A 14,248-nucleotide genomic window follows, 5' to 3' on the forward strand; every position below is an offset into this window, starting at 1 on the left:
GCCCCAGTGAATAATTCTTTAACAGTGTGGGTTATTATTGGTGAACTGGCTACATCATGAGATCCATTCTCTCCTGAAATCTCACGCAATCTTCCAAGGCAAGCAACATTGTCTCCATTTTATAGTTGTGAGAATGAGGGTCTTAGAAGATGATTGCTTTGCTCAAAACTCCAAGCTCCAAAGAGACAGATGCAGTGCATGGCCCCTGTGCTGCCTGGCACCAAGGCTGATGCAGTTTCCCCCTGCACTGCCATGCAGCAGGTGGTGGGCCCAAGACTGCGCTCTAGGCTTGGGACTCACAGCTGAAGGAACAGCCGGCCACCTCCCTGGGTCATCCCTGCCTGGAAAGAAAATCCTGTGACTAGCTGTCTGCCTCATGTTGCCAAATCTTCCCTGATGACTTTTTTTTTCTTTAAACCTTGGCATTTCATTGATTGTAGCTAAAAAAAATAAAAGTTCTCGCACATTGTCAAAGAATTCAGACAACACTGGAGCTACAAAAGGAAGAGAAAAATCTCTTTTACTACCTAACCCAGTTCCATTCTGAGTGCAACCACTATTAACTCAGAAACCTTTTTCAGGCGTTTCAACACTGTGTGTGCACACTCGTGGTGGGAGTGTGCCTGTGTGCAGGTTGGATGTTTTACTGACAGTTCAGTAATCTTGATATGCTGTTGTTTTCCTAAATCCTTGTCCCTTCCAGAATGCCATTTGGAACCCGATAAGGTTGATAAACTTTTAAATTAATCCGAATAGCACCTCATCAAACAAGGACCTACTACCAGACTGATTCTCAGGAGCCCCTGAGTTATGGGAGGGAAGGGTAACTGGATGATCCCTTTACAGAGATCTCAGAGTGTCAGGGGGAAGGGCAGACAAGCTACAGCGAGACAGCAAAATCACGAGCAACTGGCTGAACTGCCAGGGTGTACACAGTCCCCAGTCCCCAGGCCAGGGAATCACTCATGTGCAGATTGTCTGGTGGCCGAGGGGAGGGGAGAACGTGGGAGGGGGAAGGCAGGAGGCGGAATGTGGGCCGGGTCAAGTTTAGGATTACAAGCACCACAGGGCGGTCTCCAGCCACGCTTTAAATAGCCAGCCCCTTCCCTGGCCCCCTGGAGAATTCTCCGACAGGACCTCAGGCAGAAACTTCACCAAGGTTCGGAATATTCTCTACTCTTTCTCTCTTTTTTCTCTTTCTGGGCTTCAGAACGTAGGCTGGTGGGATCCATGGATTTACAATCATAGGGGTTTTGATGTCCCCTGGACAGTGCTCTTGGTTGGCTCCTGGGTGTGCAGGTGCAAGCATTTTCTGCTATTCTCTTGACATTCTGACAGGGGGTGGCGACAGGGGGAGGGGAAGAGAATCCTAATTGGAGAGGAGAATTGTTGAGTTTAAGTGTGAATATAGAGCTCATCTCTCCACTCAAGCCTCACAGCTGAGTCTATGCCAATGTTCCCACTGTCACAGACCAGCAAACTAAGGCTGTGTTACTCATTAACTTCAGGGGTCAGGCAGGGCTTCTAGGACTGGCTGCAGTCTGACCCCGGCTTGCCTGAACCCATGCTCTTCCCACTGCTCTCGAGAAGCATGGGGCTGAGAGGTAGAGGGCTACTGCTATGTTGCTGGGAAGGGGATGGGGCTGAGGGATGGCTTTGCCTCACAGGAAGACATCCCTGTGATGGTTAGTTAGTAAGGGAGGCCAGGATCAGCATGAGGCTGGGAAGCCCAGTTCAGTCAGGTGAGAAACAATGCTGCCCCCCACCGTTGGCCTTTCACCTCCTTGTCCTCAGCTAATTTGGATCCCAGTCCCCAGCTTGTCAAATAATCAGAGGTGTCTTCCACTCCATGTCTTTTTGGCTCACTTTTCCAGTCCCTAAGGTTGCAGGCAGACACTAAGGGACACCTGTGGCTTGGAGGGGTTTCTGATGAGAAGGTTCCATAATCTGAACTGTTTTGGGGTTTGGAGAAAGCCCACCCGGTTAGCTCTCTACAAAGAGGCCTCTCTAAATCAACCACAGTGCCTCAGGTCCACAGTCTAAGCACACAGGGAGCTGAGGCAGGGAATCACCTTGAGTTCCTGTTCTATATCAAGTTCTTGGACAAGCTGGGCCACAGACCTTGTCTCAAAACAAAAACAAACAAACAAACAAACAACAACAAAAGCTAAAATGAAGACCAAAACAAATGGGGCCGCTTCGTAAAATGAGGAGGGAGTCACTAGAAGCACTAACATTAAATGTGTTGGTAAACCAAGGCAGCGAACACAAGCGCATCCGGTAGAACGGAAAGAACAGGAATTGCAGAGTGACTTCAAGTCTCCATACGATTTACTACCCGGGTGACGGCAGTGACTCGACAGAGTAGCGGCTGCAGGTATATTGTATACAGTCATTTTCTCAACAGTGACAGGGCTGGCGTAGGAATTAAACAAACATGTGTACAGTGCTTAGTCCAGAGTAGCTGCTTATTAAATTTGAATCACATCTGAATTTATCCCCAGTCTCAATATCAGTCTAGGAGAGGGCATTTCTGAGGTAGGACTTCCTTTTCTGTCATTGTCATGGTTGTACAGATTTCGATCCCGTTAGTGACAAAGAGAGGAAGGGAACAAGGAAGGGAGGGAAGAAGGGAGGAGGTAGGAGAGAGGGGGGAAGGGAGAGAGGGAAGGTTAGGGAGGGAAGGAGGGAGAGAAAGAGGGAGGGAAAGAAGGAGGGAGGGAGACTTTTTTCCATGTATGTAAGGAATGGTGGAGAGAGGAGTGAGTTCCTAGACAGCTCAGTTCTCCTGGTCCAGTTCTGGGTTCCATCCAACCTCCCTCAGCAGACACTTCTTTGAATAAAAACAGCGAAGACGTAGATAAGGAAGACATCCCTATGGCGCAGTCACTAAGAAAGTAACATCTTGGTGTATGCCCCAGTCTTCCAATGGATGTGACTCTTTTGTAAAGTACCTGTCAAGCCTGATCATTCCGTCCACATTAATCTCACCTCCTATGGCACGAACACCCTTTTGTTTCAATATACATCTTCTTGGAACAGTTGTTAACGGTTGAATAGAAGCTCATAATTTATCTACCACAGCTTATTACCTCACCTTTCATTATTAGCACATATGTTCTTTTCTTTTTTTTGTTGCTGTTATAAACAACCATTATCTTTACTATCAGATCTTTCCCCACGACCACAGTTACTTCTTTAGGGGAATTCCGGCAAGGGACATCAGTGGTCTTGAGAGTATGTCAACTGTCATCCTCTGGGTAGTCCCAGACTATCACGGCATTGAGTTGCGTTTTAATGTGTCACAGTTGGTTGTGAGAAGCAAGGGGGAAGTGCAGACCACTACATAGTACGTGAGTTCAGAGACCATGCACCAGGGAAGCAAAGTCTACCCTCCTGTGTTAATGCTTTCTCCTAAGTGTGAAGGGAACAGGCAGCCCTGGGAGCACCTCTCTAGCTCTGCCAGTGAGGGGCGCTAAGGAGAAACGGGCCAGAGGATAGGGAAGGAAGTCACCCCTCTCCAGGGAATTTATTCTCTCAGGGAATTTTCTGAAGGGTGGAGGTGTCCCTGTGGGCTTCCCACCAGTGACAGAGCACTGCACTTGCTTTCCAGGTGGGATGGATAACAGGGTCTCGGGAACGACCAGTAATGGAGAGACAAAGCCAGTGTGTCCAGTCATGGAGAAGGTGGAGGAAGACGGTACCTTGGAACGGGAGCAATGGACCAACAAGATGGAGTTCGTACTGTCAGTGGCGGGAGAGATCATTGGCTTAGGCAACGTCTGGAGGTTTCCCTATCTCTGCTACAAGAACGGGGGAGGTGAGAGCCACTGTGCCACCCCAGTCTCCCCAAGAAGGAGAATTCTTCTGTCTGCTACACTTACTGTCCCTCTGGGAAGTCCTATACATAGAAGGCTGGAGTTGAAGGACCCTGACAGGTCATTGAGGCCACTCTGCAGGAGATTGAGACTTAGACAACCCGTGTGGGTGCCCTAGGGCTTTCTCCCTTAGAAGCATGAGTACAGGCTCAGATCCAGCTGGATCAGGCCGTGGATTCTGCCTCCGCTCTTAACTCTGTGATCTTGGTCAAGTTCCAGAAGCCCCCAGAGTCTCAATGGTTGCTCCTGTAAATCAAGATAGCAATACCTGTTTTTCAAGGTTCTAGTAAGGATCGGCAACACTACTGATAAAGTGCTTAATGAATGGGAGCTGCAGTGACGCGGCTGCTGACACGGAACTCTCTTGGGATCTTGGGATTCTTCAGCTTTGGCCTTGTGTCACCCCCCCACGCCCCCACAAGCGGGTACCATGACATTCCCAATGCCCTCTGTTTCCCAACTCTCACTAGTATCATAATCTTCAACCTTCATGGCCTTCCTTTAAAAGTTTCCCTCTCTGTCTGTCTTTCTTTGTCTCTGTCTGTCTGTCTGTCTGTCTGTCTGTCTGTCTGTCTTTGTTCTCTCTGTGCGTGTTCATAGGCACACACAAATGCTAGCTTCTTATTTTCCTTCCCAGTCTTCTGGGGTAATTGCACTAATCCACATTTAGGGAATTTCCACGCCCCTGTGGTGAGCCTTGGACAGAGTCCCCAGATACTAAAGGGCTTAGAGTTGACCTGTGGGTTAGGAAACCATTCTGTTCTGTTGATGGATAAAGCTTCCAAGGATTGGAGGTCATGGGTCTGTTTTTGTAACGAGGCTATATCCTGAGCTAGAGGAATGCAGAGCCTGGAGGTAGGTCACCAGTGGCGATTCTGAGAGGAAGAAATATGGGCACACCTACCCACTTGCCGGGGAGCAGATATCCTCTGGATCCATCAAGCTCTCAAAATGGTTTGGAAGGGATGAGGCACAAAGTCCAAGTGGTTTGGGAAAGAGGACATACTCAGCCCGGAGTGGAGGTTGGGGGGATTATGAGAGACCAAGAGAGAGGTGCCCTGTACCCATGGTGTCTTCTTGTTGGGTTTGTGGATGTTGGAGACCGGGGTTGGAAGTTAACTTGTATTTTTCCCCAGAGGAACGGGAATGAGGTAATATGTCCTTTCTCCCTAGGAATTCTGGCTAGTGGCCTGAAATCATAGGACTTTGCTCAGTCTGTACTGTGAGAGGAGGGAGGTCTTCTTGTTTCTTCTCTAGCCCTAGATACTTCTATGCTTGTCGAGGAGTGCTTTTAGAGCACAAGGTGGAGAGAGGTGGATGGCCCAGGGGCACAGACAGAAGTAACAGACTAAGCCCCACAGGGCAGCGGACTCGGAACCTAGTAACCAGCTTACCTTCTCACGCGGCAGAAAGATTAGGGAGCGAGAAGATTTCCCCAAGCCTCTCTGGAATTGGGTAAAGGTTGAGGCAGTGATTTCCAAGCTTAGCTCAGAGCCACTGAGGGTGAAAAGGCGTCAGTAAAGGGGAGTGGCGGCAGCCCAGCTGGCGATGTTGGACTCACGCAGCTTCCGGTGCCCGGCGACTCTGGGGTCTGAGCTTTGCCCCAGGACCTTGAGGCAATTTATCGAGTCTTCACCTTAGAAACGCACACAGGAAAGCCCTAAGCCTTTGGTTTCCCCTGTGGGTCCTGGGTACGGCTGCCGAGACTTCTTTCCCTTGGACAGAGCCTCTGACTTCATGTGGCGGTTGAAATATTTTTAGGGGTCCTGAGATTGAATCTGGTGTTGCCACCCACAGTTTTGGCCCTTGCTGTAGCCGAGGACTTCGCGTGCTACCTCCCTATTTGCTGAGTAACAGCAGCCCGGGGTTGGGGTGGGGGCAGAGGGGCGTTCTGATGGACTTTGGAGTTAGAGGCTAATGCTCAAGTTTGCTACTGGGTGAATTAGTGAAAAGCTCCTTTGCCAAAGACAGATGAGGAACCCAGAGCCTTCGCTTTTCTTTTTCTTGCTGTGCTGGGAAGGATGCCCGGGTGCTCCAGGGAAGCATCATGCTTAGTAATGTGCTCTATCAACCTGCTTCTGGACTCTTTCTGTAAGTCCATAGCTTCACACACTCACGCCTGTGTTTGGGGTCGGGAAGGGCAGGGGCGAAGGTAGGGCGAGAGATGTTGGATCACTAATGCACTAGTGCGGTGACAGTGCCAAGCGTGAGGCATCTCCTCGAAGCTCAGTGATGTCTTCTTTGGTTTCAGCTTTCACACTTGGCAGACCTCACTCAAAGCAAGTTCCACAGCAGGGAGGAGCTGAGATAGATCAAGGAAGAACTGGCAAAACAGTTGAAGACTCAAGCTAAAAGTCAGGGGAGCTGGGGTTGGGTATTTAGCTCAGTGGTAGAGTGCTTGCCTAGCAAGCGCAAGGCCTTGGGTTCGGTCCCCAGCTCCGAAAAAAAGAAAAAAGAAAAAAAAAAAGTCAGGGGAGCTAAGAGAGCGCCAAAGTCCTCGGGACTCGGAAGCTGTGAATGGCATTCCCAGAGAGATGGTTAGGAGGGGCGCCCACCTCAGTCACCTAGACAAAACCCTTCCTGTTATCATCTAAGACCTGTGGCCCAGTGACAGTGTCACCACCCAGGCTCTCTAGGGTTGCCAGGCTGTCACTTGTGTTGGCACACAGACAAGGGAGCTTTGACTCTATGCCATTCAGCAACAAACACTGGGCGCCCTGCACGTTGTTCTAAGTGCCTGGAATACATTTGTAAATACACCCAACCCCATGCCCTGTCCTCACGGGTCTTGAACTCCGGAGGAAGGGAACAGATAACGAAATGTACCAAAATTATCAGAAGTTACCAAGTACTATGGGAAAGAACAAGAAACCCCCAGTAAAGGGAATTAGGAGAGTGGGTGTCAGCTTGTGGCTGTTTTAGGGGAGGAGAATCAAGGTGGGCTTCATTGAGAATATTGGAGTAAAGGCTGACCGGAAGTGATGGGGTGGTCATGTGGTCACTGAGGTAAAAATGCTACAGGGAGAGGAAACAAAGGTGAAATAGTCCTGAGCAAGAGCCCACCTGGCTGTTTGGGAAGAGTGGGAATGTGGTCTACAAGCTCAGTGCAGGCTGCATAGCTAGAAGATGCAGTAATCAGAGAAGACCAAAGGGAAGCCATTGTCTATGCCTTTTGCTGATGAGACAAAACCCAACATCTGTTCACCATAGACAGGGCACCAACAGCGTCCCAAGAAAAGACTCCACCCGAGCCCAGCTTGCTTGCTTACAGGGGCAGAGGTGACTCAGGCAGCTGCATCACTAAAGCGCCCTCCCCAGCACGGGCAAAGCTCCCTGTACACCTCAAAGACAGCCCCGCCAGAGACTTTCTTTTCTCAGTATTCGCCTGCTGTTTTACTGGCTCGGAGAGGAGCCTCCTGATTCCATAAGTGTCTTAAACTTCCCAAGTCTTGTGATCGTCTCTTCTCCCCGAAGGAGGGCATGTAGAGATTTGGAGCTACACAGTACAGGTGCAAACCCGATGTGGCCTTGCTGGCTACTGTACAATGCTAGTAGCTTTACCCTTTAGTCACAAAGAAGGCAGGCAGGGTTTGGAGCAGAAATGGCGAATCTTAAACTGAGGATACTCTCACTGGCTGTTGTGTTCAGAGCTGCCTACTAGGGACAGACCAGCTCTAGAGCTAAGAACTCTGGATCCACCTCTGAGTTTTAAGATGGTTAGGGTTGATTGTTGATTTTACAGGTTCTGGAATCATTTAGGAAGCAGACCTCCCGGACACCCATTTGAGATTACTTAGATCAGGTCTGGGACTGTTGAGATGGCTCAGCATTGGGGAAAGGCACCAGGTGCCAAGCCTGATGACTTGAGTTCAATCCCTCTGACCTCTACAAAGCTGTCCTTTTACCTCCACGTGTGCACCGTGGGGCCAACACACCCACGCATAGAGACATACACACAAAATAAATGTAATACGAACTTTAGATAAGATAGGCTTCCGAGCATGACTGTGGGGACTATCTTGGCTAGTTTGGTTTAATTGAGGTGGGACAATCCATCCTAATGTGTATGTGGGGGGGTCCCACTCTTTGGGGTAGGGTCCTAGGCAGTATAAAAAGGAGAAAATGTGTAATGTGGGCAGCCATCCCTTTCTTCTCCCTGACTGTGGATGCAAGGTGACCAGCTGCCTTAGGTCCTGCTGGCTTGGCTTCCCCACCAGGATGGACTGCATTGAAGCGTATGCCAGAATAAACCCTTCCTTACTTGTTACTTCTGTCAGGGAATTTGATCACAACAGCAGAAAAGTATCCAAGACTAGTCCCTCCTCCCCAAACTACTGACTCTCCCCAGATGTGTGATCCAAAGTGTTTCGGGACACAGGCCTTCAGATGAGGCCTCGCCAACCCTCTGGACCCTGGTGCCAGCAGAATGGATTTCTCAACCCCCAGCACACCTGTCTGGAGTCTCTGTGTAAGATCATTGGAATCTGAGTCCTTGACATAGTTCTTGTTGCCAACTCCCTGCCTAAGCAGCCTGAGACTTTTAACCTGAAAAGAGTTGCTTTTCCTGAGACATGAAAGGCTGAGAGTTTTAAGACAGAAAGGAGTGATTGAATTTGGGGAATGCTGACCTGGACAGTGCAATATGTGAGTTTGGAGTCTGTGAAAGATCTGGTTGGAAATACATACTTAGCTGTTACTAACATTTTGAAGAGAGAGAGAGAGAGAGAGAGAGAGAGAGAGAGAGAGAGAGAGAGAGAGAGAATGCCTAGGATGACGTTTGTGTCTATCATCTCTGGAGGCTGAGGCAGGAGGATTGTGGGCTCAAGACTGGTCTGGGCCACATAGCTTTCTGTTTCAGAAGAGAAAGAGAAAGACAGACAGACAGACAGACAGACAGACAGACAGAGAGAGGAATGGAGAGGGGGAGGGAGGGAGGGAAGGAAGGAAGGAGGGAGGGAGGGAGAGGGAGAGGGGGAGAGAGAAAGACAGAGAGAGAGAGAGAGAGAGAGAGAGAGAGAGAGAGAGAGAGAGAGAGAGAGAGAACCTGCACATGGGACAAGGAGCAGCAGAGACACAGGTCAAAAACCAGGGCATTTGGAAGGCAGCTGAGGATGCATGAGAGCAAACCGAGCAGAGGCTTTGACAGGGCTGAGAGGGTGATGGGTGAGCAATCACTGGCCCACAACAGGGAGTCATGGTGATTGCAGCGGAGTACTAGACCAAACCCTGATGGGAGTGGATTAAAGCAAACCAGGGAGACAGGCAAAGCATTGGAAACCACACAGACAGATGTTGCTGAAGACCAGCAAGGACAGCACACCTCTGCTCTCAGCATCCTCCTCCCTGGGCGGAAGTAAGCCAGCCCAGCACCCGGAGAAGGACCATGCCCACATGTCCGGCAACTGTGGCACTGGTCCCTGAGCTGGAGAACTTGCTGAGGTTCTAAGATTAAACTATTTTTCCAACCCTTCATCCTCAGCTCCCTGGAGAGAAAATAAAGAAAGCTTTCTCCTGAGGCCGGTCCAGCACGGGCCTCAGGCAAGGGCATAAAGGGTCTCAGGTCATTTCAAGAGGTATGGTGGGACAGGTGGAAAGGGTAGAAGATCTCGGTAATGCCATTTCATTTGGCTAGGAGAATTTTAGTAACTTGCCCCTTGATTTCAACTCTGTCAATCTCTTTCATTTAAGTCTTAAGTCTGAGTTGCTGTCAGCTGGAGTCTTGCATCCACACAGCTGAAGACCATCAAATACAGGACAGGTGCTCCCCTTCTCCTTCCCCTTCTCCAAGTTTGCTCTAACCCTCAGCCTTCACACACCCACGTCCTGGGCGCCTCTGACCTGAGCTCTCAGCTGGGATCTCTCTGGTGCCAAGGCTGGCGTCTTCAGGTGAGGCTGCAGTATGGCACACCAAAGGTGGACCCCTTGGGAGTGGCATGCTGGAGGGAAGGCAGAAGCAAACAGTGCCAGCTGTAGGCATAAGAAGAGAGCAGCCCCGGGAGACCAGTGTGAACTGGGCCAGAGGAAACCGCTAGCCAGTGTGCCATTTGTAGCTACAAAGGAAGAAAGCAACTGAGAAGCCACTTCTCCTCACTCCCTAAGTTTTATGTTTTTAACAGTGCCACTGTGTGCGTTCAATGCACATGGTACATGCTCCACCCACTGCACATGATACATGCTCCATCCACTGCACATGGTACATGCTCCATCCACTGCACATGGTACATGCTCCATCCACTGTACATGATACATGCTCCATCCACTGTACATGATACATGCTCCACCCACTGCACATGGTACATTCTCCATCCACTGCACATGATACATGCTCCATCCACTGCACATGGTACATGCTCCATCCACTGTACATGATACATGCTCCACCCACTGCACATGGTACATGCTCCATCCACTGCACATGATACATGCTCCATCCATTTCACATGATACATGCTCCATCCACTGCACATGACACGTTTCATCCCCTGCACATGACACACGTTCCACTAAGACATGTTCTATAACCCCTTAGCTCTCATTAGACTCTTTCATTCCCCTGCTTTCATATCACACGCATGCAGGTGTATATAAATACATATACACACATGATGTTATGTGTCTGTGTTTAAAATGTAATATGAATGAGAGAAAAACAACACATATTCTTCCAAACCTAGCTTAGTTCACTTAACATGATCATCTCCAATTGCATTGCTTCCCTGCAAACCACAGAATTATGTTCTTGCTTACAGCTGAAAAAATTTCCATCACACACGCGCGCGCACACACACACACACATATATACATGTATATGCTTCTTCTGTAATTTAGCTCTGAGCAGAGTTGCAGTAAGGCCGATGTGTAAGTGCCTCTGTGATGAGCTCCCTTGGTGTCTTTTGGTTGATACTTAGGAGAAGCAGAGCTGAGACAGAGCTATTATGATAGACAGCGTTTGGGAGGCGTCTCCACACTGATTTCCACCGTGACTGAACTAGCAGCGTGTAAGGTTCCGTTTGTCCTCATCCTCACCAGCATTTGTTGTTATTTATGTCCTCAATGACTGTGGGGTGACGTGGGGTCCCAATGTGCTTTTGACTTGCATCTCCTTGACGGCTAGTGAAGTTGAACATTCTCTTGCATGTTTATTGTTTATTGTGTTTCCTACCTGGAGAACTGTCTGCTCGCTTCATTGTAACTTATTGACCACGTTGTTTGATTTCTTGTTCTTTAGTTCTTTGCATTTTCTAATGTTAATCCTCAGTCAGATATATTGTTAGCAAATACCTTTCTCTCGCTTCTTCACCCAGGTAACAGTTTCCCGGGCTGTGCAGTCAGTCACTATTTAGTTTTGTGAGGGGCCATTGTCAATTGTTGGCTTCCTTTACTGGGTTCTTGCCTGTCCCTACACCTTTCGTTGTGCCCCCTACTTTTTTCTCCAACAGCTCCCCAGTTTTAGGTCTTATATTAAGGCCTTTGATCCATTGGGGTTGATGTTTGAGCAGGGAGAGACAGAGGTCTAGCTTCATTCTTCTGCATGTGTCTATCCAGCTCCAGTTGTTGAAGAAAGCTGTCGTTTCTACAATGTGTACTTTTGGCTTGTCAAAAACCCAGGTGGTTGTAGCTACCTGGGTTTATAACCAGTTCTGTTTTCTCTTTCACTTCGTACCAGGGCCATACTGTTCTTCTTATAACCGAGGCTCTGTACTACAGCTTGAAATCAGGCATGGCGATACAGCTAGCGTTATTTCTTTGCTCAGGATTGCTGGGTCTATCTCGGGTCTTTTGTCAGAAGCAGTTTACTTAGAGACATAGTTATTTTGGGAAGCACGCGGCAATCTTGTTAGTGAGTTACTCCCTGCCCACTTTGGTCTGGCTAGCATTCATTACAGTGTAAACCTTTTTTATGTGCACGCTGACTTCTGTTGCTAAGGTAGAATATAGTTCTTTGTGTCTTCCAAAAGTAGCTGGATCATCACGGGTGACACCATAGAGCACGGTCCTTTTGAGAGGGTGGCTAGCTGCAAGACTCTTTTTGCTGTCCCTCCTACCTCATGGGAAGTGGGCAGCACAGTTTGGAATTTTGAGGGACATTCACGTGGATGAGTGAAGGTGTGGGTAACTTTCTCCCCCCATGTCTCTTCTTGTTTCTATAGGGTCTCACTTTGTAGCCCAGGTTAGCTTTATGCTTATAATCTGCCTTCCTCAGCCTCCCAGGTGCTGATATTAAAAGCATGTCTCTCTGCTAGGCCCTGACTCCTTCTTTTATTCATGGAAGGGGCAATGGCCCTCAGGACTCCCTCGGCTGTGCTCAGGTCTCTCTCGATCAGCCTCCGATCACCGGCACCTTCTAAACTTCTCCTGGCGAGTGTGGACTTTGCTCATGTGCTGAGGGGCAAAACTGACCATGGGCCTGTGGTTAAACATTGGCTCGGTCTGTTGGGAAAGAGCAGGCAGCATAGATATGGAAGCTTGAACCGGACTGTCAACGTTCTCAAATAACTGGGGCTTTCCCTATAACTCTTCACATCGGCTACTGGGTTCTCTCTCCTCTGGAGTTTCCCATCAGGCCCTGGATCTTTTATGCTGAACTCTTCAGTCTTTATTCCTTGGCCTTCAGGGCAATTGAGTATTCCTTCAGTTTAGTGCCTCAATTGTGTTAAATTGTTAAATTGGGTTAAATTGCTAAATTGTGTAAAAATGCTACAAACTAAAGATCCATTCCCATGAACTTTCAGTTGATGGTCATATTTAAGATGTATAAATTACAGCTTTTGACACAGCCACAAAAGTAACTCCAGTGTCCAGCTAATGAACATACATTCACCCTCAGAAACTTTCTCCGGGCTCCTGGTAACCCCTTCTCTCGCTGTGTCCCTGTATAGTCACATGGCCCTGCCTTGCCACTGTGAATTCTTCTGCTTTTAAGAAATTTTCTATGTAAGGGGAATCAAGAGCTATGCACCTTTTTTTCCACACAGAATAATTGTTTTGAGGTTCAGCTGTAGTTTTCTTTTCAGTACTTCATTCCTGGCTCTTAAATCCCCTTTAGGGAGCCCAGGGACAGCCCAGGTGGTAGAGAGCTTGCTTTGCAGGTATGAGGACTTAGGTTGAGCCCACAAAGAAATATGACCACGATGATGGGTGCTTGTGATTTCAGTGCCAGCCAGGTGGATGCCTCCCTGGGGCCAGCCTAGCGTACTTGGTGAGTTCCAGGCCAGTGAGGGACTCGTGTCAAAGGAAAAAAAGTGTATGTGTGAGGAATAACAGTTGAGGCTGTTCTCTGGTTTACACACACACGTGCACACATATACATGTGTACACACACTCATGCACATACAATGTACATGCCCCCCCCAAAATTAAAATAACTTTAGAAAGCCTCAACATTTGTTTTTTCTTTGGTGTTTTGGTTCTGATTTTGTTGTCACAAAGTGCAGGCTTCATATAGCAAGTTTGGCAGCTTCCTTCTTTGTCAATGTTGTGTCAGAAGTTTCAGCTGGGTGGTGGTGCACACCTTTAATCCCAGCTCTTGGGAGGCAGAGGCACGCGTTCAAGACCAGCCTGGTCAACAGAGCAAGTTCTAGGACAGCCAGGGCTACACAGAGAAACCTTATCTTAAATAAACTCCCCATCCCCCCTCCACACAATAGAAGTTTATGTAGAACTGGTATGATTTTTTTCTTAGGCACTCAGAGAATTTACCAATGTAGCCATTAGACCTAGAGGTTGCCTTATGGAGAAGATTTTTAATAAAAAATAGTTCAATCTTTTTTTAGTAGTTAAAGGCCGCTTACACTGTCCTTCTTGAGTCAGCTGCAAGAGCCTGTGCTTTTTGAGGAATTTGCCCATTTTCTCTGTGTTTCTGTAGTTCTCAGCATACGGTTCATGTATTTTTGTTACCGCTTTTTTCATATTTGTAGAACTTGTGCTGACATACCCACTTGTCATATTGGTAACTTTCAAAAACCTGACTCATTTAATTTTGTATTCCGTGTGTGTGTGCACATGTGCATGTGTGTCACATATGTGTTACATGTGCAATGTGTGTGCATCCATGCATGTGTATGCCTGCTGTGATGAGCATGCACATGTCAGAGGACAACCTTTGGGAATAGGCGCTTGCTGTCCACATGGTTGAGGCAGGGTCTTGTGTTTCTGCTGCTGCCCTGCTTACTTGGACTGGTTGCCCTGAGAGCTGTCCTCCTGTTCCCGACTCCAAGCTCACTGCAGAAGTGCTCGGGTTACACAAGTGCCCTGCTGGACCTAGCAGTTTGAATGTGGGCTCCGGGTACTGAACTCGGGCTCCTTGGCTTGTGCAATTAGTACTTTAACCCACTGAGCCAGTGCTCCAGTCCCCGTGTTGGTAATTCACG

The 14,248-nt window shown here is 48.4% G+C and overlaps 1 protein-coding gene across 7 annotated transcripts in view; it reads left to right on the forward strand.

Annotated features, from left to right (window-relative positions):
• Positions 1-1,117: 1,117 nt before the first annotated feature.
• Slc6a13 (solute carrier family 6 member 13) overlaps positions 1,118-14,248 on the forward strand; it is a 37,003-nt gene continuing 23,872 nt past the window's right edge. For 2 of the 7 annotated variants that reach the window (NM_133623.2, XM_087655784.1), the window contains 3 exon segments: positions 1,118-1,159; positions 2,259-2,377; positions 3,614-3,820. In NM_133623.2, the coding sequence (NP_598307.1) occupies positions 3,619-3,820 (202 nt within the window). In that variant the 5' untranslated portion in view covers positions 1,118-1,159; positions 2,259-2,377; positions 3,614-3,618. 7 annotated transcript variants of the gene reach the window in all.

Source organism: Rattus norvegicus, chromosome 4 (assembly GCF_021556685.1).
Source record: "Rattus norvegicus strain SHRSP/BbbUtx chromosome 4, alternate assembly SHRSP_T2T, whole genome shotgun sequence".
NCBI lineage: Eukaryota > Metazoa > Chordata > Mammalia > Rodentia > Muridae > Rattus > Rattus norvegicus.